This window comes from Hyperolius riggenbachi, chromosome 6 (assembly GCF_040937935.1).
Source record: "Hyperolius riggenbachi isolate aHypRig1 chromosome 6, aHypRig1.pri, whole genome shotgun sequence".
NCBI classification, from domain to species: Eukaryota; Metazoa; Chordata; class Amphibia; order Anura; family Hyperoliidae; genus Hyperolius; species Hyperolius riggenbachi.
In genome coordinates, this window is record NC_090651.1 from 150,688,350 (window position 1) to 150,715,574 (window position 27,225).

Sequence of the window (27,225 nt, forward strand, 5' to 3'; positions counted from 1 at the left end):
CGTTCACGCTGAACGCTAGCGATTGCTGGATCGCAATTACCGGCGATTCCCCGACGTTCGCCGCCGCGATTTTGCTATGCTATGCACTGCATAGCAAAATCGCAGCAATTATCGCTCCGCCGCGCGTTCGCGTTCCCGACAAAAGCGAATCGCGGTAGTGGAAATTACCTACCGCGATTCCTATGTTAAAAAGCAAACCGTAGCGATTGTAAAATCGCTAGCGGTTTGCGGTTTTGCGATTCAGCCAGCGCAAACGCGCTGGTGGAAAAGGGCCCTGAGAGATGGCGGATGGTTCTAGATTAACTTGCAATACTTTTGGGGAGGATTTGTCATAGTTGCTTCATAAGCATTTCTTTCAAACGTACTGATAAGTTCAGATATTAGTCAGACCCTGGATATGTGTATACATTTTCCCCAAATCACATTACAAATGCGCTAAGATTACTGTATATAAAACAGACAAGTTGCAGTACCAGGTGTCACCAGCAGAGGGTACAAAAAACTGTAGCCACATTATTTTAACAAGTAACACCATTTATTTATTTTATTTTATTTATTGGGAGGGGGGGGGGGGGGGATACTCAACAGTATTTTCCATTTTCAAAATAATCAATGCCAATTTTATCTTAGGTCTTGCTATATCGCCAAAAACAATTAAGAGTTATTTTATTTTTATCTTTTTTAATAACAGGTAGATGATCAGATGAAGCTGCTGCAAAACTGTTGGAGTGAGCTACTAATTCTGGACCACATATTCCGACAAGTTCTACATGCAAAGGAGAGTTCCATACTTCTAGTAACGGGCCAGCTGGTAAGTGATTGATGACTAATAACTCAAGCAGACAAACTGATTCATATTTCAGCCTACTCTAAGAAGTTTAAACATTGCACCAAATGTATGATGTGTTTGCAGAACATGTTCTACGCCTCTCCCAGCAGTCATCTACCCCAATCCTGTAACTGGGGCAGGGAGTACATATTGGGGGGCACTGGCTTGCTACTAGGACAGAAGAAAATGTTCTAGAGTCATCCCTATTATACACTGTAGATTGGTGTTTGGTTTTCTGCATATAATGGGATCTCTCCCATGGCCAATGTAGAGTGACCTGGGGGTATGCCAAGCATCTAGCCCAGACAGAGGAGCTTCCAAGTCTTTTAGTGACAAGCAGGGTACGCGCTGTAATTTCCATATTGATGTCTCACACAGCTTTGTGCATGTGACGTGTGTTAGGGGTTTACCATCAGGTCCCCCGTGGGTCATGCCCAGGGGATGTACTCATTGGTTGAGCACATAGGTGGTGGTGTATTTAATTTTGTGGTATGTGCACTGTGTAATTTGGCTTATGCAGTTTGAAAAAGGGCAATATAGTCCGAAACAGCGGTCTGTTACTGCAGCTTGTAATGTCATGCAATAATTGAGCTTGAAGACTACCAGTGATGAGGGAATATGCCAGTATTCTTTTCACATTAATTTCTGCAAAAATAAGGTAACATTCAAATTCCAAGCGAAAATGCCATCAAAATCATTCTGTTATAAGTTTTTGATTTTTCAAATTTTTGATGAATTTTCATGTAAAAATAATGATTTTTCATGTTTTTTGCAATTTTGTACATCGAGAGAAAAATGTATTTTCTTTGACCATATTGCGAAAATACAATGTATTTTTGGTTGAGCACATACCGGTATATGTATTTTCGTGAATAGTTGCTCGAAATCGAAAATAGCATTTTCAATGCGAAAATGACTGGCGAAAATTTGCAAGTAACACTAAAGACTACTTGGTTTATGCATATTTATTTTAACACATGCAGGTGAGATATCTAAGTTACATGCATTTATACACAAATGGTTGTACTGATTATATTGGATTTTCATTATTTAAAAGTAAAATGACTTTCACCCCAAACACCAAGGCTGTATACATTAAAAAAGTTAGGCAACAATACAGTCTCGTAGTCAGGGGTACATTATGTGAGACAAAAAGCAGCGTGTACACACACAGATGTCAGAGTTTAGTTACAATGCATGATAAGAACTAACTTCTACTGGCTATTCCTGGACGCACTCATACAGCATTACAACAGGTGCACATTGTCACAGCTGTCACTGGCACACTGAACTTGTCACCTGTTTCCATGCTTACATTTCACAAGCAGAACTTGGCTTGACCGTTGTGACTTTGACGTGCTTATGAGGTTAAAGGTGTGGTCCAGTTGTAAAGTAATTTAATTGGATAGGCATGTATAATGAGGTAAAAGGTCAATCAAACACAGGGACAGTGACATGCTTAATGGCTGTAAGGTCAGTCTAATATGGAGGCTTAAGGCTCATACACACGGGGTACGGCCGTCGCCGCAACCACGTGGCACGCGCGTGTTGCGACGACAGGTCGCCCGTGTGTATGACGCGCGCGCCCCGAACCGTCGCCCGTCGGAGATGTCGCCAGGCGAGTGACATGTTCAATCGCCGGCTACAGCTGTCGCCGCAACTTCGCCGGAACTGTCGCTAGTCCCGCATGTGTATGCGGGCTAGCGACAGCAACCCACACACAGCACACGGAGCTTCCGGCGGGAGGGAGGAACCTCGGCGACAGCTTCCGCCGCATCGCTAATCCCTCTGCTACCGTGTGGATGCAGAAGGACTTGGCGACGAGCTGTCACCGAGCTGTCGCGCACACGCTCCCGTGTGCTAGCGACAGCTACAATTGTCCCCTGTGTGTACTTAGCTTAACAGACCTAATGTGACGTTTGTTTGGGTAAGTTCTGCATATTAGCAGTGGTCTCTAGACAGCAGCCCGTCCCAATTGACAAAGAGATGGTGCACCTTAGCACTTTATCACAAAGTTTAAAGTGAATGTGTAGGGTTTATTTTAAGCACTAATATGTAGTACAATATTTACAAATATTTTAGAACTAGATACCTATACACATTATTTTAGCCCACAGTGCATACACCACTTTCCAAATTATTATGCAAATTGTATTTTTCTCTAATTTTCCTAAATAGCTGATGCAAATGGCAGTCAGCATCATTTTTGAGTAATCAACCAGTAGAGTATAATTTGAATGTTTTTGAATAAACCTCCTAATAAAAACGGTATGTTATTAAAACATAAAAATGCACTGTTCCAAATTACTATGCACCATAGAGTTTCAAAACATTTTATGAGTTATAAAGAACTAAAAATGGTCATTTTATGAACTTGCAGCATTAGGAGGTCATATTTACTGAAAGCGATCTCAATCAGAAACATGTTAACAGGTCAAGTTACACTTGATAGCAGTTTCACAATTCTTGCATCCATTGAACTTGTGAGTTTTTGGAGAGTTTCTGCTTGAATTTCTTTGCAGGATATCAGAATAGCCTCCTACAGCTGCTGTGTGGATGTAAACTGCCTTTAACTCTTATAGATCTTTTGCTTGAGGTTGCTCCAAAGGTTCTCAATAGGATTGAGGTCTGGGGTTTTATGCCAATAGCACCCAACTACCAGGGCCGGCCCTAGACTTTTTGCCGCCTGAGGCAAATTTTGAAAAAATTGTGTGTCCCCCCCCCCTGTGGGGGGGGCGCTCTGGGGGGCCGCCAAGCTGGAGGGGTAGCTGGCAGGATGGGGGTATTGGGCCTAGCGGCGGGGAGGGGGGTCGGACCTTAAATCGAAGCAGCCGCTATTTGTAAGAGGCACGGGCGGGGAGGACTCACCTCTTCCCAGCGTGCACTCCACTGACGTCACTTCCTGCAGCGTTGCAGGAAGTGACGTTAGTGGAGCGCACGCTGGAACGAGGAAGAGGTGAGTCCTCCCCGCCCGTGCCTCTTACAAATAGCGGCTGCTTCGATTTAAGGCTGGAGGGGAGCGCAGATCGGGGGACCCAGGCGAGGGAGGGGGGGGTCCGACCCCCCTCCCCGCCGCTAGGCCCAATACCCCCGTCCTGCCAGCTACCCCTCCAGCTTGGCGGCCGGCTCCCCAAACCCACGGACGGGCAGGTGCCGCCCCTGGAAATTTGCCGCCTGAGGCAAAAGTTTCACCCCGCCTCATGAGCGGGCCGGGCCTGCCAACTACACAAAGGTAATCCTTGCAGCATGAGATGGTACATTGTCATGCATGAAGATGTAAAATGCGGTTCCTTTTGTACGATGGAAGAAAGTGGTCAGTCAGAAACTCCACATACTTTTCACACCTTCAGGGACCTTAAAGGGCCTCAACAGTTCTCTTCCCATGATTCCTGCCCAAAATATTACTCCCCACCTCCTTGCTGACATTGCAGCCTTGTTGGGATGTGGTGGCTGTGGCTGTTAACCAACCATCCACCACTCCATCCATCTGGACTATGAAGAGTTGCACGGCACTTATCAGTAAACAAGACTGTTAGAAAATTAGTCTTGTAGTTCTGGGCCCTCTGCAGCTGTTTATGCTTGTGAGCTTAGGCTAGGGTGGTTGAATAGAAGGTTTATGCACTGAAATCCTCTGGAGAATCCTGTACTTGGATGTTTGCGGGACTCGGGAGGCACCAGCAGCTTCAGACAAATCTTATGTCAGTACTGAGCCACCAGCACCAATAAGAAGTATAGGTTAGCCAGGTATATGGGCCCTCAGTGTAGGTTAGCCAGGTATATGGGCCCTCAGTGTAGGTTAGCCAGGTATATGGGCCCTCAGTGTAGGTTAGCCAGGTATATGGGCCCTCAGTGTAGGTTAGCCAGGTATATGTACCTGCAGCGTAAGTTAGCCAGGTCCTCTGGACTCCTGGAACTGGCAGGCTGGCCGCTGGCCAATAAGGATGCAGGGGAGAAGAGGAGGTGAGTAGAGACTCTGGCAGGCCAATAAGGATGCATGGGAGAAGAGGCGGCGAGGAGAGAGGCGGCGCGGCCGCTACGTCATGGCCTCTCTCCTCCCTCTCTCCTCGCCGCCTCTCCTCCCCTGCATCCTTATTGGCCAGCGGCCGGCAGTTAAACATGATGAGCTGCTGGCCGCAACATTTAACAAGACGCGGCTACCGAGAAGGCGGTCGCGATCTACCAGTAGATCGCGATCGACCTATTGGGCAGCCCTGCAGTAAAGCATCTTATCTGTACTGCGTTGCAGACTGCATATACAGTAGAGCATCTTATCTGTACTGCGTTGCAGCAAAGCAGGGCCTTTATTTGTTTTTACAGAGCTTGCCTGTTAGACCATCAGAGAGATGTGCTCCATGAAGGGAGTTCCATAAAGGGACTATGTAATAAAAGGGCTTCTGGAATTTGGGTGCTCGGAAAAGGCAATGGTAGAATAACTGTAAATTTAGTGATATTCTACTATTAAAATGTAAAGAAGGATCATAAAACATTGGTATTAAATACCAATATTTTACTATAGCTAAACCTAACCCTACTCTTACACATGACCCTTTCCCCTAACAGACAGCAATATCATGTTATATATTTGCGATTCTGTTGCAGATCTCTGCTGCTGTCTCTACAGGTCTGTGTTGCCACAGATCGCTAGTGCGATACAATGTAAGGCAGTTTCAGTGGATACATTAGTAACTGCAGACAAATGGTGTGTTTGCCTGCAGCTCAAAATGCTATTAAAAATGAATCATTCAATGACTAACCTAAAAAGTGCCGGACTCCCTGTGCACAGCCAGTTCCTTAACTGCAGTTCATTTTCCTGGTGACAAAACCACTTTGGGAGAGATTGTGTATGTGGTACAGTATTATTCATGTGGCAGAGCCGGAGATTTCCTTTTGGTATTGCAACAGTGAAACCCATGGAAGCTCTTCAGTAGAATCATTACAAATCGGCTTTTTCAATCATTAGAATCTTTTGGTTTTTATTTGGGGTATTTATTATGGGGTAACCTTAGTTAGCAAATTATTTTTTTTTGTGGTTTTATTATTGTTTGTTTTATCTACCTCTCTATCGGTTGAGCGTAATTTCCCTTCTTTAAACAGTATGTATATGTATATATACAGTACGATATTTGCCTTCTTAAAACGATATATATATATATATAGAGTAACTGGGGTTTCCTGTGATGCATCAATCCTGAATATGCAAAGTGGTAATTTGCATATTCAGGAGTGATGCTTTATAGGAAATCACAGTTTCTCACTTAAAGAGAAACTCCAACCTAGAATTGAACTTTATCCCAATCAGTAGCTGATACCCCCTTTTACATGAAAAATATAATGCTTTTCACAAACAGACCATCAGGGGGCGCTGTATGACTGATTTTGTGCTGAAACCCCTCCCACAAGAAGCTCTGAGTACCGCGGTACTCTGGGCAAACTGCCACAATGTAACAAGGTTCACAGACAGGAATTAGCTGTTTACAGCTGTCTCTAACAGCCAAAACAGCTAGGAGCAGCTACATAACCTGCCCACAGTAAAAATGTCACCATGTAATAAATGTCAGAATGTAAATTAGGGAGAGGAAAGATTTTACAATGGGAAAACACTGACTAAATCATTTATACATAATTATGGTAAAAAATGAAGCACTTTTTTTACTACATTATTTTCACTGGAGTTCCTCTTTAAAGCTAAATTATGGCTAATAGCTCCAGTTGAAGAAGGCAAATTACACCCCCTATACTTTCCTAGCAGTTCTGGGTCACTGTGAGGTATCTAGGTATTTTGAAGTCTCTATCGATTGTCCGTTGAAAGTGTACCATTGTGTGTGCACTAAACTGTGTTAAGCAGAGTTATGTGTATAAAGTCTTACAGCAGGATGAGTAGAGCATCATGCAATACATTAGTACATGCAGTGTATTACGCCCTACTCAACGTGCATAAGACTTGACACACATAGTTCTGCCTAATGCAGTTTAGTGCCTACATCCCAGTATGTTTAATTGTTAATGCGTTACATATGTGGTGCAATAAAGACATCAAATGTAACAATAATGTACTAAAAACAAGGCCTTCTTGAGGCAGGGAACACACTTGTCTTTCAGTTTTCTGCGCGCGTTTTCCTGCATATTTTTTCTGCACACCCAAGTGTGTCTCTATGCAGGAAAACGCGCGCGTTTTTTCATAGCAGCTGATGTAATTGATACAAAAAACTGACAAAATGTGCAGAGTCATGATGCAGAATGTCAGTTTTTTTTCTGTGCGCGAACAAAATATTAAGTGTGTACTAGCCCATTGATTAACATGAGTTCTCAGTTTTTCTGTGCAGAAAACGCGTACGAAAACTGTCAAGTGTGTTCCCTGCCTCAATGATTGTAAAAGACCATTTCAATATTGATATTACCAGTATATTTATTGAGCATGGCAGAAGCATAACCTGATCAGTATTGAGTGGTGCTTGGTGGGAAAGCCATCAATATTTTCTGATCAGGTTTATAAGAGGATATATTGGCCAGGGATTCACCAGAGTTTAGCCTCACTGGTTAAAAGTACATTCACTCATTGGGTAATCTGCTGGTGTACAGGGAAAACTCAGACTATAGTTTTATTTAAAGTGTAACTGTTGGGCATAAAATAAAAAATCAATTCTTTATTTTTGTCTGGTGAACAAGTAATAAGGATGCTAACCAGGCAATCCAAAAGTTAAAATCACTATTACTTTTCTTGTTGATAAATGATCATTCCCCAGTTTACCTGACTCTTATTTGGTACACACAAAGGGCTTGATTCACTAAGACAAATAACATGCCTTATCCAAGTTAACACATCTTATCAGAGATAACACGCCTTATCAGAGCAGCATAGCGAACGCTACAAACCCGCAGGGGCTCAGGGCAGGACTAATGGAGCTCTCGTCATTGCCAATTAGCAGGCATACGTTCGTTGCGCTCAATATGCTACTCCGATAAGGCGTGTTAACTCGGATAAGGCGTGTTATCTTTGATAAGGCGTGTTAACTCAGATAATTCATGCTATTTGTCTTAGTGAATCAAGCCCAAAATTTGGTACACAAAAAGGAAGTTGCAGGGTATGCTGGTTTGTCCTTTTTTGCTTCTCTATTTCCCCTCAGATGTAACTAATGCAGCTTGATTGGCTGAAGCCTCTTTCCCTCCTGTTTTCCCCTCCTACACCTCTGTTTCTCTCTGATTGGCCAAAATTTCTCATGCTGAGACAATGCACTTTCTATAGTGAAGGGCGGGCAAATCAGGCAGAGGAGAGTAGGGCAGGAAATGACATCAGGATTGGCTTCAAAATAGCCACACTTAAAATGGGAAATGCTAAGATGGATTTTCTCTTTTTATTACTGTAGAAAAATCACTAAAATCAAAACGTGGACAGTGCAATACATATGTTATGTAAGTAGTGCAGTATTTATCTACTTATATATATGTTTTTTTTTCTGAGATAGTATGGCTGACAGCTCCTCTTTAAACCTTGTACTGGCGACTAGTGCAAAGTTTAAATAAAATCGCTCATTGTAGATTTTATTAACAAAGTGCACTTTGGTTTTGGCCAGGCTGACTGCTATATGTCACCACTATGTGGAAAGAAGACAAATAAAATGATAATATTACATCATCCCTTATAAGATTAACTACGGTATTTATAATGTGTCTGTTACTAGTTTAACTTAATTAAGATACTGACAGGACTATTACCGGCCCTTTAAGGTAAAATAGGTTTCCTTCATAGGCACCTATTTTACCCATAATCCATAGCATTTATCAGCTGTTGCAGGATGAATTAAAAACATTCTACGGAGGTACAGCAGTCCAGGCTCTATTAGAGTCACGGTTATTAGGGTCACACTGATGCATCCCAACATCCACGACGTATTATAGCATGTCTACAAGTACAATGCATCCTGAGGCAAGGTGGGTCCAAGTAGTGAAAAGATTATTTGTCCAACAGTGGTTCAGATTATTAAATGCATTTGTTTGTGCTTAGTTAGCCGAAAAGTGGTACACAGAACTAAAACAGCATTACATGCCACATGGTAGAGGGTATATCAAAACTCTTCGAATTATGTGCTTAATTAAACATAGGAAATATTTGTTGAAATCATGTACTGTATATTCATTTAATAGTGAAATATTTTGCTATCTCAACCTTGTCATTCATGATACTTCTTCAAATGGTTCCTGTTTAGGTGACGGTTTAGATTAGAGTAGCGATGAAAAATATGGTTGTTGGATTGGTTCCTGCTTTTAATTGCAAATTCTTGCAAGAGACTCTCCAGACGAGCCTGCTGACAGTGTGGTGGTGGCAGGCACACGTCATTATGGAAATCAGCCATCAATACATATAAAATATTCATCCTGCTTGGTCTGGCTGAATGACAGGTGGGAGAGAGGAAGACATGCCCTGATTATATTGCTGTGGATGCAAATATTAAATGCTCTTATTGTTTGTGGTTTCTGAGTTTCACGCATACTCTTTTCTGAGAAACTACACGAGGATTACAAGCAGCACATTTCAGCCTCAGATTATAATCTTGACAGATGAAGGTATACTCAGATGTTCAGCATCCACAGTAAACTTGTATACATTTAGCTGAAGTAGTTATCTTGTTTTTAGTATCTGTACTGGAGGTCAAAAAGACTACTAGTATCTTCTGTTATGTGGCATTTACCTAGGCCCCTGTTAAATGAAATCATCATCAGTGATGCTTAGTTGCAGCATGGTGGCATAGTGGTTAGCACTCTCACCACAGTGCTGAGTCCCCAGTTTGAATCCCAGCCAGGGTACTGCACAGAGTTTGTATGTTCTCCCTGTGTCTGCTTGGGTTTCCTCCGAGCTCTCCGTTTACTCCCACAACCCAAAAACATAGATATGTTTTTGGCCGTAGACTATGATGGGCATTTGACTATGGTAGGGAATGTATTGTGAGTCTCTCTGAGGGACAGTTAAGGTACAAGACTATATACTCTGTACGGGGCTGTGGAAGATGTTGGCGCTTTATAAATTATAATAATAAATTGATCTTCATAGTCAGGTTTATGCCATGAGAATGCTGTGAATTAGCAATTTACTGAGAACAGAATTGGGACTAAACATTCAATCCGTATTTGAACCAGAGATGTATCTAGGATAGGGTAAAAAGCATGTTTGTATAGACTACATGGAAAGCTGGGTCTTGGGTGCACAAAAGAAATAAGATCCAGCTTCCCATACAGTATGGTTGATGCACAGTGGCACCTGATTAAATTCAGTTTTCCTCCTAAGTTATCTCCTAGACCTAGGGGATAATTTGACATCTTATCAATACATTGGCCTCAATTCACTAAGATCATGCTGGAGATAATAAGGCAAGAGAAAACTTACCTCCACACAGTAAGAGAGTTATCTTATCCCTTCATTCCTTATGTTACCTCTTCTGTAGTTAATTTACCTCCTCTGTAGTTAAGTTACCTCCTCTGTAGTTAAGTTACCTCCTCTGTAGTTATTTTTACACGCAGTTAATGAACAGCCTGTCTTTAACTCTGGAGTTATTTTAGGATTAAAGAGTTAACTTAAAGACAGAAGAGTTAACTTTAGGTTTGCCTGAGGTAAAATGTTTCCTGAATACTACATGCCTTATCACCATGGTAACAACTCTAGAAGAGTTATTAAAGACAGGAGATAAGCTTAGTGAATTGAGGCCATTGCCTTTTAACTGCTTCGTACCGACAAAGGGCTCTATTCATAAAAAACTTGTGGCGTAAATACTCGTAGAGGTAAAATACCGCAGCGGTATTTTACACTTCTGGGTGGTCATTCATAAAAATCTTGCCAGCTGCGATGCAATAGTGGAGATCTCCCGCTGAAGGCTGGCGGTAAGCTGTCGGAAGGCTTGCGGAAACACTTCAGCCGGCAGAGTCCCTCCGTGCGCTGCTCTCTCTGGGAGGTCTGTCCCATTCACTTGTATGTAATCTGCAAAATCCGAGGAAGCGGTATTTCCCATCCACATACCGCTTCCTCTAAACTTTATGAATGGCCATTTTGTTACTTTTTTCTAGATAAATCTAGAAAAACACTGGAGAAGGCGGAAATTTCTCGCTCTGCTGGGGGATTGTAGATTTTCATGCGGGAACAGCTTTTATGAATGCCCACTTTGCTAAATGGACGGGAAAATCCGCTGTTTTGAGCGGAAAACTTGCGGTAACCTTTTATGAATAGAGCCCATAGTTGGAATCTACGTCCTGCTGGTGGCTGTGCGGCTCTCAAAGCATGTAAAGTCCAACTATTCCCTATGACTCACACCGTCCTCGCCATTTGCGCTGCTGTACCGTCACTGCATCCGCTTCTCTGCTGTCACCATTTAGGATCATGGTTATTTATACTTAGTTATTTATACTATGGCAAAACATGGCTCGTGCTCTGGGCACCAGATTATTGGGGCAACTGTGTAAACATTTTTCTGCAGCTGTGTTGCATGGCTGAGAACAGAGTATCCATGAGCAGTCTAAGGGTGTTTTCTGTTACTAGCCTCTGTCATGGAATACTTTCTGGTACTGGGGTCTGTGATGAAGTGCTCTCTGTTACTGAGGTCTGAAAGAGAATGCTCTCTGATACTGGGGTCTGTACTGGAATGCACTCTGTTACCGGGGTCTGTGTTGGAATGCTCTGTGTTACTGGCGCCTGTGCTGGAATGCTCTCCTTTACTGATGTCTGTGATGGAATGGTCTCTGTTACTGAGGTCTGTGCTGGAATGCTCTCTGCTATTGTGGTCTGTGCTGGAATGCTCTCTGTTACTTGGGTCTGTGATGTAATGCTCTTTGTGAGGTCTGTAATGGAAGGTTTTTTGTTACTGAGGTCTATGAGGTAATTCGCTCTGTTACTGAGGTCTGTGCTGGAATGCTCTCTGCTATTGGGGCCTGTGCTGGAATGCTCTCTGTTACTGGGGTATGTGATGTAATTCTCTCAGTTTTTGAGGTCTGTGATGAAAGGTTCTCTGTTACTGGGGTCTATGATGTACTGAGTCTGTGATGGAAGGCTCTCTGTTTCTGGGGTTTGTAATGGTGTGTTATCTGTTAGTGGCATCTGAGATCCTGATGGAAGGCTGTCTGTAGTGTCTGTGATGACATGCAATCTGTTACTGAGGTCTGTCATGGGAGGTTCTCTGTTACCAGAGTCTGTGATGGAATGTTCTCTGTTACTGACGTCTGTGAGAGAATGCTAGGCTACAGGGGTCTGTGCTGTAATGCTCTCTGTTACTGGGGTCTGTGGTGGAAGGTTCTCTGTTGCTGGGGTCTGACATAGGATACTCTCTGTCACTGGGGTCTGTCAATGAAGGCTCTCCGTTACTGGGGTATGTGATGGAATGGGGTCTGTGATGGAATGATCTCTGTTACTAGGGTATGTAAAAAAAAAGGATGTCCGTTAATAAGATCTTTGATGGAATGCTCCCTGTTACTGGGGTCTATCATGGAATGCTCTCAGAGTAATGGAATGCTCTCTGTTTCTGTGGTTTGTGATGGAATGCTCTCTGTTTCTGGGGTCTGTCATAGAATCCTCTCGATTGCCGGGGTCTGTGATGAAATGATCTCTGTTGCTGGGGTCTGGGACAGAATGCTCTGTGTTGCTGGGGTCTGTGCTGGAATGCTCTCTGTTACTGGGGTGTGTGATGGAAGGTTCTCTGGTAGTGGAGTCTGTAATGGAAGGCTCTCTAGTACTGCGCCCTGAGGCTGGAGCCTCTCTCACCTCTGCCTCGGCCCAGTCCTGTCCACAGACATCACCTGGCTGCCAGCAGTAAAAATGTCACCATGTGATACATTTATTTATTTTATTTATTTATTGTATTTATAAAGCGCCAACATATTAAGCAGCGCAGACATATTACGCAGCACTGATAAATGTTAGAATGTAAATCATGGAGCGGAAAGATTTTGACAATGGGCAAACGATGGCCTCAAATTACTAAGATCATGCTGGAGATAATAAAGCAAGAGAAAACTTACCACCACACATCGATGGTATTTTCAGTGTTAATTCACTAAAGAAGCTTGCCTTATTAAGGTATAGAGATAAGTTTTCACAGTGAGACAGTTATCTTATTTCTGTCCTTAAGTTACCTCCTCTGTAAATATATTCACATGCATTTAATTAACAGCCTGTTTTTAACTTTAGAATTCTGTAGTTATTTTAAGGATTGGAATGTTAACTTTAGAGATTTCTACTTAACTTAAAGACAGAAGAGTTAAGTTTACTACAGGCCATATCACCATGGTGATAACACTAGAAACAGCTCAGAAACGTTATTAAAGACAGGAGATAAGCTTAGTGAATTGAGGCCATTGACTAAATCATTTATAAATGATTATTGTAAAACGTAAGCTTTTTTTCATTACGTTATTTTCACTGGAGTTTCTCTTTAAGTAAGCTCTGTTGCACCGGAACGACCCACTGTGAACGTAGTATTAGATATTTCAGTGTTCTCCCCAGAATTTTTTTCCAGCCGGGTGGCATGAAAAAGTAGCCGGGTGGCATGAAAAAGTAGCCGGGTGGGGCGAGATGAAAGAATGCAGGGCCAGTGCTTCTCTGCACATTTCTGCTTACAGCAGAGGTGGAGTTGAGCTGATGACAGCCGGGTGGTCACCAAAACTAGCCGGGTGGAGCACCCGGCTAAAAGAGCCTGGGGAGAACACTGTATTTGTCTGACATTCCACTTTAATTTAGATGAAGTCCAAAATTTACATCCACTCTCAATTATTTGCATCTCACTGAACCATCCATACTATTTAGCACTGTTGACAGTGGCGACATGGAAAGCAGAGATTTGATATGGAGTATTAATCTGGGTATATTTTTTTTTTCATTTTCAAAGAAAGAAAATCATTTGTCTGTATTCTATTTATTGGTGGTGAATTTATAGTGTCCAGTCATTAGAATAAACTGCGCTCAGGTTTTAGTTGTCTTTATGAATTCATTGATCATTTTCTCTTTTTTCAGGTAGATTACTCTGTCATAGTGTCTCAGGCTGGGACCACGCTAAACAACTTAATGAGCCATGCACAGGAACTGGTGGCCAAGCTACGATCGCTGCAGTTCGACCTTAGAGAGTTTGTTTGCCTGAAATTCCTGGTTCTCTTCAGCCTTGGTAGGTGCAAGACATTGTCTGTTCTGCTACTGAATCTTTTTGTGCAGAGGATTATCATATTGTGTTAAAATTTAGAGTGTTTTAACATTTTTTTTAGATTGGTCTGTTTAATGATGTAAAAAAAATGCTTGAAAGAAATTTGAAGTGGATCATTTAATTCCAAATACCAAGCTGTAAAGTACATACTGTACTGTATGTGAGCTCCCTTAGGGCCCGTTTCCATTACACGCGGTGCGTTGCGGCTACATAGCCCCATCACACCACGGCCGAACTGAAACCAATGCACTGCAATGGAACAGTTTCCATAGCGTTCTGGTTATATGGAGTGGTGTGGAGCAATCTGACAATGCTGCAGATTGTCGCATGGCCGCATCTGCGTCCCATCTCCTTCTATAAATAATGGAAGTGGAAGTGATGCAATGCGACGCAGCAGTCACATCGCCAGGGCCGGATTTGTACTTTTTACCGCCCTAGGCCAACTATACCGTCTGTATGGTTGTTATCTGTGTGCCCCAATGAGAATTCTCCTTATTTTCCATCATTGATTTCACAGACAATAGCTATTTTAGTAATACGCATATAGATTATAAGTTATGTTTTCCTTAAAGTGAACCTTAAGTCAGGAAAAAAAAAGAGTTTTATTCACCTGGGGCTTCTACCAGCCCCCTGCAGCAGTCCTGTGCCCTCGCAGTCACTCACTAATCCTCTGGTCCCCTGCTGCCAGCTAGTTTCATTTTTGCCGACAGGCCCGTCAGGACTGGCCACGCGTAGCTTTTTCCGCATTCCCGACTGTAATTAACGCTATTGCGGACCGCAACACGTAAAAAAATACGCGTTGCCGCATATCTATGCGTTCGTAATGCGGCAACGCGTATTTTTGTACACGTTGCAGTCCGCAATACAGTCAGTCAGGAATGCGGAAAAAGCTACGCGTGGCCAGTCCTGACGGGCCTGTCGGCAAAAACGAAACTAGCTGGCAGCAGGGGACCAGAGGATTAGTGAGTGACTGCGAGGGCACAGGACTGCTGCAGGGGGCTGGTAGAAGCCCCAGGTGAGTAAAACTCTTTTTTTTTTCTGACTAAAGTGTCTCTTTAAGAACTTTTAAGTTATGTTTGCCATCTCGTTAATGATGGACCCATTTATTGTGTCACCATGTGAGTTAGGCTGATGTGTACAGTACCTTCAGGATAGAGCTTACATCTCTTGCAGGGATGATAAGTACAGGACAGAGAGTTCAAATGTTAAAGCTGTCCTTGTAGATAGGGATGGCTGCATAGAACAGCTTTACTGCCCTTCCCTGAGCCGCCCCTAAATTTCTAGTGCCCTAGACCATGGCCTATGAGGCCTTGCAAGAAATCCGGCCCTGCACATCGCATCCCTTCTGCCAGTGGAAAAGGGCCCTTACCCATTTATTAACTTTGTTACTCTCCAAAGTTGCATTCCCCAGCAGATCCAAAAGAAACAAAAAAAATGATCTGGAGGGTGACACCATCTTGAGAAGCGAGAGAGAAAGGGGGAGGAACTTTCTAGCAGACTTTATTCTGCTAGAATAGTCCTCCAAAATTAGCTCCAAAATTTGCATATTTAGGGGCCCGCTTTTTATGGGTACCATTGAATCTTAACTGATATGCTATGTGAGTGTAATCAGCTAAATAAACTATACATGATAGTGATAATGATTTGGGAAATTAATTTTAGATACTCTTTAATACAAGCTTAGCTTTATAATTGTATATGCCTAAAGAACGTTTAGGAGGACACCTACATCAGGCATGACTTTACATTGAGGAGGTTAGGAGTAGATCAGAATAGGTATACATTGGAGGGCATGGACAAATGACAGGGGAGAAGTTCTGAAAACACTAACAAGGGTAATGTGGTAAAGCAGTTGGTAGAATATTGGTGAATGGTAACTGCACTTTACTGATCAGCTGTCAGCCTCGGTTGGTGCCCATATTAACCAGCACCCGAATCAGGACTAGTTCACAGTGCTCAGCTGTAATGCAAAATAATTCTGCATGGCAACGAATCACATTATTCTAATTCACTGCATGCTGGCTTTGTATTAAAGTCTGTGTGCAGTCTCTTGCATTTTGCACTCATTTTAAAGTGTGCATCATGCAATGGACCACTGTGAATCCTGCCTATAGGGGGCCACACACCATACAATAAAATGATCCAATTTTACAGCTATTTGATAAAAAAGATTGGCTGTACAGAGAAATGTAAAGCTTTTTTTTATTTGTTTGAGAAATCTGAATTACTCGTTTTTTTTCAATAAAAGAGGATGGGAATCTTGGATTTTTGTGATCAATTTATATGAAAATTGAATGATATAGGGTAGATTGACAATTGCTTGATGTACAGACTGGAGCAATTTTTTTCGGAGTTTTCAATCATTTTTTTTTTCAAAATTGGGGAAAAATGTAACATTTGTGTGTGGTACATTAGTCAGACTATTGAAATGTTACAATCAATCAGAAAAATTGATTGCAATTTTTCCATTAAAAATATATTTAAAAAATACTTATATGTATGGTGTGTGTGTGTGTGTGTGTGTGGCAACATTAAGTCATTCCCATATTTTAAAGCTTCTTACATACTTCAGACTTTTCCCATGTGAAACCCATGTGAAACAAATAATTTTTCCACCGTCTCGGTCCACCTCCCTGCCTGAAGTAACAATAAATGTTAATAACACTCCCATAACTTCAGTTCCCAAAGCTCGGTGCTTGGGGGTGATATTCGATTCATCTCTCTCTTTTATTCCTCATGTTCACTCCATAACCAGCTCCTGCCATCTCCAACTCAAAAACATATCTCGCATCCGTCCCTTTCTCACTCAAGACACAACTAAAATGTTAATACATGCTCTCATAATTTCTCGTCTGGACTACTGCAACGTACTACTTTGTGGACTACCGTCTAACAAACTGGCCCCGCTCCAGTCAGTACTGAACTCAGCTGCTCGTCTCATTCATCTCTCTTCTCGATCTTCCTCTGCCGACCCTCTTTGTCAAGCTCTTCACTGGCTGCCAATTAACCAGAGGATTCAGTTCAAACTCCTAACCCTAACCTACAAAGCTCTACACGATCTCTCCCCCCGGTACATATCCTCATTAATCTCCAGATACAAACCCAATCGCAATCTCAGATCGGCACATGATCTTCTGTTGTCCTCCTCTAGAATCAACTCCTCACATTCACGTTTACAAGACTTCGCACGCGCTTCACCCCTCCTCTGGAATGCCCTCCCACAACACATCCGTCACTCGCCAACCTTTGCTACCTTTAAACGCTCTCTAAAAACACACTTGTTCCGACAAGCATATGCTCTACCTTAGGCCACTTCCCTTTGTACTAAGACCAAATTGCACTCCTACTAGGTATCCTAAAACACAAAGCCTCTATATATTTGCTGCATACTACCCCTCCTCTTGTTTCCCCCCATTCCCTTTAGATTGTAAGCTCGCAAGGGCAGGGCTCTCTCCCCCTTTTGTGTCTTGGTAACCATTATACATTTTATTCATCCTGTTAATTTTATCACTGTCATTACCAATTCGATAATTTGTATTTTGTATCATTCTTTGTATTTTGTCACTGATTATGTATCTTGTATATTGGTGTACACCATTGTCTGTATTATTATGTACCCCATGTTTGTTTCTTACTTTGTACAGCGCCACGGAATAAGTTGGCGCTTTATAAATCAATAATAATAATAATAATAATAATAATTCAATATGGTTTTAGCTGGAAATCTAGAGTGTGTACAGGGGTCGCTTGACATTGTTGCCTCTCCTCTAGAGATCCACCCTTATGGATCTCTTTCACCTGACTTTTTACTCATTGAAACTCACAAAGGAATTCTCATAGCAGAGATGAAGTTGGGTTATCCTTCTGCACTCAAGTATACATAGGAAACTGGGAGACAAGGAGCATATTGACAGTAGGGTGTTCATTCCTGAACTTCCACCCAAACAATCGGCTACACACCTGCAAAATGTGTACTCAGCTCAAGATGTTTTAGCTGCAGAAACATCTTTCTAACAAACCATTTATGAACTCTGTTAACTAACTGGTTATATTGTTTTCTTGTAAGGCCTCGTTTACATTACACACGTTTCTGTTCGTATTTCTGCAACGCGTGTGGGAAGCCGACACGTACGAACATCAGAAGTGCATAGACTGCACTGCCTGATGTTCACATTACATGCGTTGCGGACCAGTGCAGTCCGCGAACATATTCTGCATGCATTTTCTAGTAAAACGCGTGGCTGACCTATTCACTATAAGTGAATGGGATCAGCCACGAAACGCATACAAACGCAGATTGTGTGCGATCACACGGCTATCTGCGAGTTGTAATGTAAATGATGCCTAACTGTGCCCAGATCTGAGTTTCAAAAGTAACAAAGTATGTCAGCCATGACATGTATTTTTTAACTTCATCCTCTTATCAGTGGTGCTCGGTTACCCCCAATCACGATTTCGAGTGATCACGAATTCAACTCTGCCCACTTACGAATTGACTCGTGATCACGAATAGAAAGGGATTTTCGTCTCCAGTGCGGTTTTGAGTTGAATAACCGCATGTAATCACGAGTGGTATTCGTGATTAAAAACCTGCTGACTTTTACATTTTTCAAAAAGACCTTATAGTTTTTGAGAAGATCGATTTTAAACTTTTAAAGGAAAAAAGTATTTGTGATTCAAAACCCGCTGACTTTAGCAGGTAATAGCAAAGTCCCCTTACATGCCAGAAACACCAAATTAGCCAGATATGTTAAGAAGAACAGTGGGAACAAGTGGAAAAACAATTCAAAAAGACCTTAAAGTTTTTGAGAAAATCGATTTTAACGTTTCAAAGGAAAAAATTAGACATTGAAATGCGGTATAACTGTCATTTACCGCATTTAAATGTATACTTTTTTCCTTTGAAAGTTTAAAATCGATTTTCTCAAAAACTATAAGGTCTTTTTGAAAAAAAAAAAACATATCTGGCAAATTTGGTGTTTCTGGTGTGTACGGGAGCTTTGCTATTACCTGCTAAAGTCGGTACATTTTAATCATGAATACCGACTAGTTATTACGAGTCGGGTGACAAGTGCGATCACGAGTGCATTCGTGATCGGCATTCATGATCGAGAGCCGATTACTAATGCCAATTACGACCTCGAGATCGCAAAAATCGGTTCGTGATCACGAACTCGTGCTGAGCATCCCTGCCTCTTATATTCCTTGTAATGCATGCTAAATTGTAATTAATGCATCCATTCTGTGGCAATGACATCAGCAGACAGAAAGTTGTCCCTGAAAAAGACCAGAGATGGATGGGATCCCAAACCACTTTATCAATGAACAAATAATTACCTGGTAATATTGATCTGTCAGTGCTTACTGATAACTTGTCCTTCCATTCTCAACTAGTTTGACCAGCTAGTTATCTTGCGGTCTCCAGTACCTGCAGAATCCTTGTCTTGGAGCCCCTTAGAGGCTTCTGATTTCTGCATTTCTATCAATCTAAATATATATATTATATAGCAGTCATCCACAGATTAAAGGAAATTACATTATTGAAGAATCTTCCATTCCAGTTAATTGAATTGAATTGGATTTTCATCTTCTAGTTGTCTCTTGACAAAAGGATAATGAGGCTGTACAATGTTGTGTTTATTAGGGTGCCACATAAGTCTGGGAGGATGAAATGCACTCAGTGATGGCAGAAGTGGGCTAAGAAGGGTATGGAATACGATATATATTTCCATTTAAAAATGATTGTCTCTTCTGTATTTTATACCCTCCTTGTGAAGAACACTTCATGTGGAGATCTTGATCTTTGTAAAAATTTACCAAACCCACGCAGGATAAGAACCTGTGCAAACTATCAACATTTATTGACAATCATGCTACATGCATGTTAGTATGATTCGGAAAAGTTTAACAATCTTGCCAACTAGTAATCACGTTTTTAAAAAATTAAAAGCACAAAAATCTTCTTGATACGGATCATGAAATGAGGACTGGAGAGGTTAAATCCTTTAATGCCTGCGTTGCATCTTCATTAAACAGATTGTAATAAGTATTTTTTTCATTTTGTGGCTAAAGCACACCATAAGTCACTGGGAGGTTTTATGTCCAATCAATAGTTATTTGTTTAGCAGCATGGAAAAATAATGTAAAATATATGGAGAGTGCTGAGTATTTTAAACAGTTTAATAAAATATTTTGATTGCCTCTCATTTGTTTACCCTTTATTGTGAAAAGAATAGAGATGTGCATGAAGCCGGCCTGAGCTCAGGAAAATACAAAGTGGTTTTAGGGGTCATTGGCCAGCATCAGTGTGATCACTTGCCTGTATCTACTGTATGTACTGTGCCACTGCTCTGGTTCCAGTCTCTTCATATGCCAATTCCCCAAACCACAGGTAGATGAAATTAGCATATGTTGACTACCTTTCTGTGTTGTCATTGGCTTAGCACCAAAAAATGTGGGGTGGTATTTGGAGGCTGCTACACACTAATGGAAACCAGCATAGGCTGGCGTTTAACAGTAGTCGGAAATATGTGCTAAATCACTGTAATTGGGGGGAGGGGGCATTCCTTAGCTAAAAGTAATCTTGTTAATGCCTTAGCTGATAGCAATCTTGCCATGCAACCATCAAGGTGCCAGGTTCATATCTCAGCCAGGACCCTAATAACATGGAGTTTATATGTTCTCTCCTCCTTACTATTTTTGGATGGTTTTCCTCCCACATTCCAAACACATACTGGTAATTTAGTGGGTATGAGACTATGATAAGGACACTAGACTATGACAGGGATTAAATTGTGAGCTCATGTGACATGACTGTGGACTGTGTATATACAGTAGCTGTGGAAAATGTTGGTGCTGCCATTAAAGAGGAACTCCAGTGAAAATAATGTAATAAAAAAGTGCTTCATTTTTTACAATAATTATGTATAATTTATTTAGTCAGTGTTTGCCCATTGTAAAGTCTTTTAAATCCCTGATTTACATTCAGACATTATCACATGGTGACATTTTACAGCAGGCAGGTGATATAGCTGCTGCTTGCTTTTTTGGCAGTTGGAAACAGCTGTAAACAGCTATTTCCCACAATGCAACAAGGTTCACAGAAAGGAAACTGCCAGGAGTACCATGGTCCTCAGAGTTTCTTGTGGGAGGGGTTTCACCACAATATCAGCCATACAGAGCCCCCTGATGACCCGTTTGTGAAAAGGAATAGATTTCTCATGTAAAATGGGGTATCAGCTACTGATTGGGATGAAGCTCAATTCTTGGTCACGGTTTCTCTTTAACCACTTAAGCCTATCTGGACGAACATTCTCGTCCAGATAGGCTGCGCGCACTCCTGCGAGCCTCGCACACTTCCGCCATCGGCCGCTAGCCCAGCGATCAGTGAATGGGATTATAGATCCCATTCATTGATCGAAGCCCCCCGCAGAAAAGCCGACAACCTCTTATCAGAGGCTGCGGTTTTTCTGTGTTGCAAAAAGTTTCCTGTCTTCCTAATGCTTCCTGGAAGCGTATGATCATGCTTCCAGGACTTTTTGACTGTGGCCATCTTGTGGCTAAATAGTAAAACTACATCCACATCTATTTTTTTTAAACAAATACATTATTTTACATTTAAAATTAGCTGTTTACCTCCCACACCACAAATTACCCAAATAAAAATGTTAATAAAACAAAAATAACAAAAATTACAATAAAAAACAACAACAACATAAATAGTTACCTAAGGGTCTGCACTTTTTAAATATGCATGCCAAAGGAGTATGTTAATATATTTTTTTTAATTATGGGCTTGTAAATAGTTATGGACGCAAATTGAAAAAATGCACCTTTATTTCCAAATAAAATATCGGCGCCATACATTGTGATAGGGACATAATTTAAGCGGTTTAATAAGCGGGACAAATGGGCAAATAAAATACATGGGTTTTAATTACGGTAGCATGTATTAATTTCAAACTATAATGGCCAAATCTGAGAAATAATGATTTTTTAACATTTCTTTATTAATATTCCTGTTAAAATGGATTTAGAATAAATTAATTCTTAGCAAAATGTATCACCCAAAGAAAGCCTAATTGGTGGGGGAAAAAACAAGATATAGATCAATTCATTGTGATGAGTAGTGATAAAGTTATTGGCAAATGAATGGGAGGTGAAAGTTGCTCAGATGCAAAAAAATAAACAACCCTGTGGGCTTAAAGGGGAACTGAAGAGAGAGGTATATGGAGGCTGTCATGGTTTATTTCCTTTTAGACAATACCAGTTGCCTGGCAGCCCTGCTGATCCTCTGCCTCTAATACTATTAGCCATAGCCCCTGAACAAGCATGCAGCAGATCAGGTGTTTCAGTGGTTCAGACTTATAAGTCTGATCTGACAAGACTAGCTGCATGCTTGTTTCTGGTTTTAATCAGATACTACTGCAGAGAAATAGACCAGCAGGGCTGCCAGGCAACTGGTATTGAGTAAAAGGAAATAAACAGGACAGCCTCCATATACCTCTCTCTTCAGTTCCTCTTTAAGTCAGCCTTCCTCAACCTTTCTATCCTGGAGGAACCCTGCAAATAACTTTTGGATCTCAAGGAACCCCTGCAAACAATGTTTTGATCTCGAGGAACCCCTGCATTTATTTTGCAGGAGGCATGGTCTGTAAAAGTATATGTGGCTGTTTATTTCACTACCCCCTATTACACTGCGCCTCATTATACTTTCTCCTGACCCCCCAAATTAGTGCTTCTTGTTACAGTACCACCTACTATAGTGTGCTCTATATACTTCCCCCACGTTGAGGGAACATGCCAAGAAACCCCTGCAAAGTACTCAAGAAACCCTGGGGTTCCAGGGAACCCTGGTTGAGAAAGCCTGGCTTAAGTGGTTAAGGCAAAGTGGGCAATTGCCCAAAGGCTCCTGAGTGCTTGCTTGCTGAGTTTGCTGGGGTGGGGGGGAAGGGCAGTTTCCTGTGACAATTTTTGATGGTGACAAATGATTGTTTTCAGTCTTACTGGGTTTGTGAAATACTAAATATATACCTAGCATGGAGTCAGCGAGAAAGAGACATTTTTGTAAGTAAGACTGGAAACTGTTTACATGTTATAAGGGATTTAAACTGCATTCCCTATGTGTGAGCCTCATTAACAAGATCAGGAAGTCATTTGGTTAAAACAAAGCGGGTAAAGGAAGCAATGGACAGAACAAAAAATGTTGCAGAGTAACAGCTGGAATCCAGTTCCTGTTTGCCAATTTCATCCTGTCTTGTGCTAAGAATGGGAGACATCAAGGGAAGGGGTGAAAGCAGATCAATATACCCCTGACATAGTATAATGTCTGCATGTTTTCTCCCAGTAAGATAATATAATGTATATTTGTGAGCTAATTATCATGGCAAAAGATATGTAATCCTGTCCATCCAGTTCTTACAAAGTTATATAGTTAGTTGGGTTAAAAAATAAAGACATTCCTCCATCAAGTCCAACCAGAAAAAATAATAATAATAATAATAATAAATAAATAAAAATGTACACACCAATCAAACAGCCCTGTTTACAGGATAACTGATGAGTTATAACTGAGAGCAACTGATTAAAGAGAAACACCGACCAAAAATTGAACTTTATCCCAATCAGTAGCTGATACCCCCATTTACATGAAAAATCTATTCCTTTTCACAAACAGACAATCAGGGGGCGGTGTATGACTGATATTGTGGTGAAACCCCTCCCACAAGTAACCTCTCCCACAAGAAAAGTTTGAACTTTTGTGGGAAATAGCTGTTTACAGCTGTTTCCAACTGCCAAAAACCATGCAGCAGCTACATCACCTGTCAACAGTAAAATTTTCACTGGAGTTCCTATCTAAAGAGAACCTGTACTGAGTAAAAAATATTTAAAATAAACACATGAGGTAACTTCAAATGAACATTACATAGTTACCTTGCCATCAGTTCCTCTCAGAAACTCACCATTTTCTTCTGACAATAATCCCTTCCAGTTCTGACAATATTTTGTCAGATCTGAAATATATCAGTTGCTGTCAATAAAATATCAGTTGCTGTCAGTTATAGCTGAGAGGAAAACTGATGTACCAGGTAATGTCCATCTTTCCCTATGGCTCAAGTGGGCGATGTTACAGTTTAACTGTGTGCTGACCAGAAAGCTGTTATGGGTAATGCCCATTTTCAAAATGGAGGATGGAAATTTCCCTTGATCACAGTGAACAAATAGGACGTGGGCCAGGAGAAAGACACTGAGGAGTAGACTACATGGAAGGTAAGTATGATTTGTGTATGATTATTTTGACTTTTACTTTTCAGTTCAGGTTTTCTTTAAGTGTAAACGGGGCCTACCTGCACATATACCAGTTGATCCAGGGGAAGGCGACAAACATTACAAGGCCTGGGCCAATTAGCCTTAAAGGGGAAGAATTCCTTCCTGACTCCAGATGGCAGTCAGATAAATCCCTGAATCAACTCTTGCAGGAATTACCTAATAATTATAGCCGTGGATACACTTAAATGCAAGGAAAGCATCCAAGCCCTCTTTAAATGCAGATACAGTTTAGAGCTTGCCATAACAACTTCCTGAGGTAAGATGTTCCAGATTTTTTTAACCACTCTCACTGTGAAGGACCCTTTTCTAAAAAGATGGCAAAAACTTTTTCCTCCACATGCAAATCATGTCCCCTTGCCCGTCGTACAACCCTAGGGACAAAAAGCTCATCTGCAAAGCTTTTGAATTGCCCTCTGATGTATTTATACATGTTAATCAGGTCACCTCTCAGTCGCCTTTTTTCCAAGCTAAATAAGCACAGTTTGTCCAACCTTTCTTGGTAAGTTAGCTCTTTCATCACGCTGCTTAATTTAGTTGTCCGTCTTTGTACCCGTTCCAGAAAGTCAATGTCCTTTCTATAGTGTGGTGCCCAAATCTGTATTCCGTACTCCAGTTCTGTGATTTAAGCCCCTCTCAGGCTAGGTTCACAGTGCTCAGTTGCGTTGAAGAATAATTCTTCATATCAACTCACTGCCCATACAATTCTATGGGCCTGTTCACAGTAAAAGGTCGTAACTGATCACACTATTCTAACTCGCTGCATACAGGCTTTGCATTAAATTCTTTGTCCAGTCTCCATTGCCGTTCACAATTATTTTAGTGCATTATAAGGCATGCGTTATGCAACTGAACACTGTGATTCCAGGCTTCAGCAATTTTTTTGTTATTCCTCTGCAATAATGTCCTAAGTTAAAAAAAGAGGAAACGTTTTAAAAACACAAGTACATGTCTTCATTTTTAGGTTATCAGTCCAGTAGCGTGATTTTTACTCTGCCTTCAATGAAGTACAGATGTCTTCTAGAAGGAGAATGTTTTACCTAAAGAAAATACCTTTTTACTTAAGTCCATAGCCACTGGTCTAAATGGCTAAAAGGCCAAAACTTTCTAAACACTATATTCAGTAATGCTAAGGCTGGTTTTACACTTGATGTTTTCAAAGCGGTGCAAGCACTGCATCGCACCGCAGATATAAGGCTTTATATGACTCTGCGCCATGGTGTGGCAGAAGGGTCATATGCAAAGGGCCGCCTCCTGGCTAGCGACATACTCCCTGCTTGGCATTAAGAGCATCACTGGGATTCCCATGGGTCCGCGTATGTATCTGCACTGCACTCCTGTCGTGCACACTGCCTGCATCGCCCATTGACTGCATTATCAGCACAGATGATGCAGTAATGTGCTGCAACCTTTGCATCGGGATCGCAGCGAATTGGTACTTCTGACGTGCTGCCTCACATCACGTGTTCTGTGCAAGTCTCCATACACTTGCATGGCCCTTGGGACAAGCTGCAGCAGGAAACACTACTGCGATGCAACCCAACTTGTCAAGTGTGCAAGGGACCCCTATTGTCTCCACTCTAGATCTCTTCTCCACTAGGGGCTCATACCATTTTTTAAGCCATAAATATAGTCCATATTGTGTTACCGTTAAGTCTTGTGACTCATTCTATATTCTAGTGTTTGACCAATTCTTCTATCATTTCCTGTCTCTCCTTTCTTCCTGTCTTTCTCGGTCTCCTCCCCCCAGCTCCAGTCTTGCTAGACTTTCCGTCTATCACCCTTTCTAACTTACTGTCGGAAGCACTGAATAATCCAGTGTCCCTCTTGCTGTGAAACATTTTGCTTTCTTTTTCTATTGATATAACACTTACAGGCAGCCATGGAAAAATCAATAGAGACTTTTCATTTAGTGTCCACATGCGGACCTGGCCGAGACTTGCGATGGCCACACGATTAATCGCTGTTATTTCACTTTCTGTAAAAAATGTCTGCGTGTGTCCTTTTCTTATTTAGACATAAAATTGTGATCTGTCATGTTTCTCTAGCAGAAATCCAGCGCAGAGGTGTATTTGCATACTGAATCTTTCAGGCAAAAACATTGGGGTAGAGATGACACCATTTGCTGAGTAACTGAGGCTTTGTGAGAAGTCTCTCTTACTGTACAGCCTATAAAGTGAAATAAAGTTACTCTGCACATAACAAAAGCACACCATTAAGGGCATGATTAACAGCCATATAGAATACAGCTAATATTAGCAAATATTTTATAATAGGATAATCTTACATTTAAAAAGTCACAGTAGTTGTGCTGCAGAATAATTCTGCATGTCATCTCAATGCCATACTATGGGCCTGATCACAGGACTGTGTTGTAACAGATCACATTATTCTAACTCGCTGCATGCAGGCTTTATATTAAAGTTTATGTCTAGTCTCTATTGCAGTTCACACTCATTATAACGCATGTGTTATGCAACTGACCACTGTGAACATAACCTGACTGTTATTAGTACGCAAGCAGACTTTGTTAATTTGCATACTTAGACTACCCAGCATGCAAGCTCATGGGTAACCAGAACTCCTAGGAGTTTGTAAGGGGCTACAAAGGACCAAAAAGCTAAACTTTACTAAAATGTTATGGAAAACAAAAGTTTGTCTGCTTAAACAGAAGGTATTTGCAATTATTGAGGTTGGAGTGAGCATATGTCTCCCACAATGCATCACTGCTGAATATGCAAATTATCCTTTGTTGTCACTGTAAGCTAAATATACCCCCAGAACCACTGGAATGCAATGATGTGTCAGCTTGTTAATTGTACAGAGCATATTGTAATTTACTTTGGTCTGTTTCATCCTTTTCATATTCAAACTCTACAGACAACAATCTGGATACTGATA

At 41.3% G+C, this 27,225-nt stretch overlaps 1 protein-coding gene across 3 annotated transcripts in view; it reads left to right on the forward strand.

The window, feature by feature from the left end:
* The window catches only part of NR5A2 (nuclear receptor subfamily 5 group A member 2), a 196,308-nt gene that overhangs the window by 146,268 nt on the left and 22,815 nt on the right, over nt 1-27,225 (forward strand). For all 3 annotated transcript variants that reach the window (XM_068240082.1, XM_068240081.1, XM_068240080.1), the window contains 2 exons: nt 692-811; nt 13,815-13,962. In XM_068240082.1, coding sequence (XP_068096183.1) covers nt 692-811; nt 13,815-13,962 — 268 coding nt within the window. The remainder of the gene's footprint in view (nt 1-691; nt 812-13,814; nt 13,963-27,225) is intronic.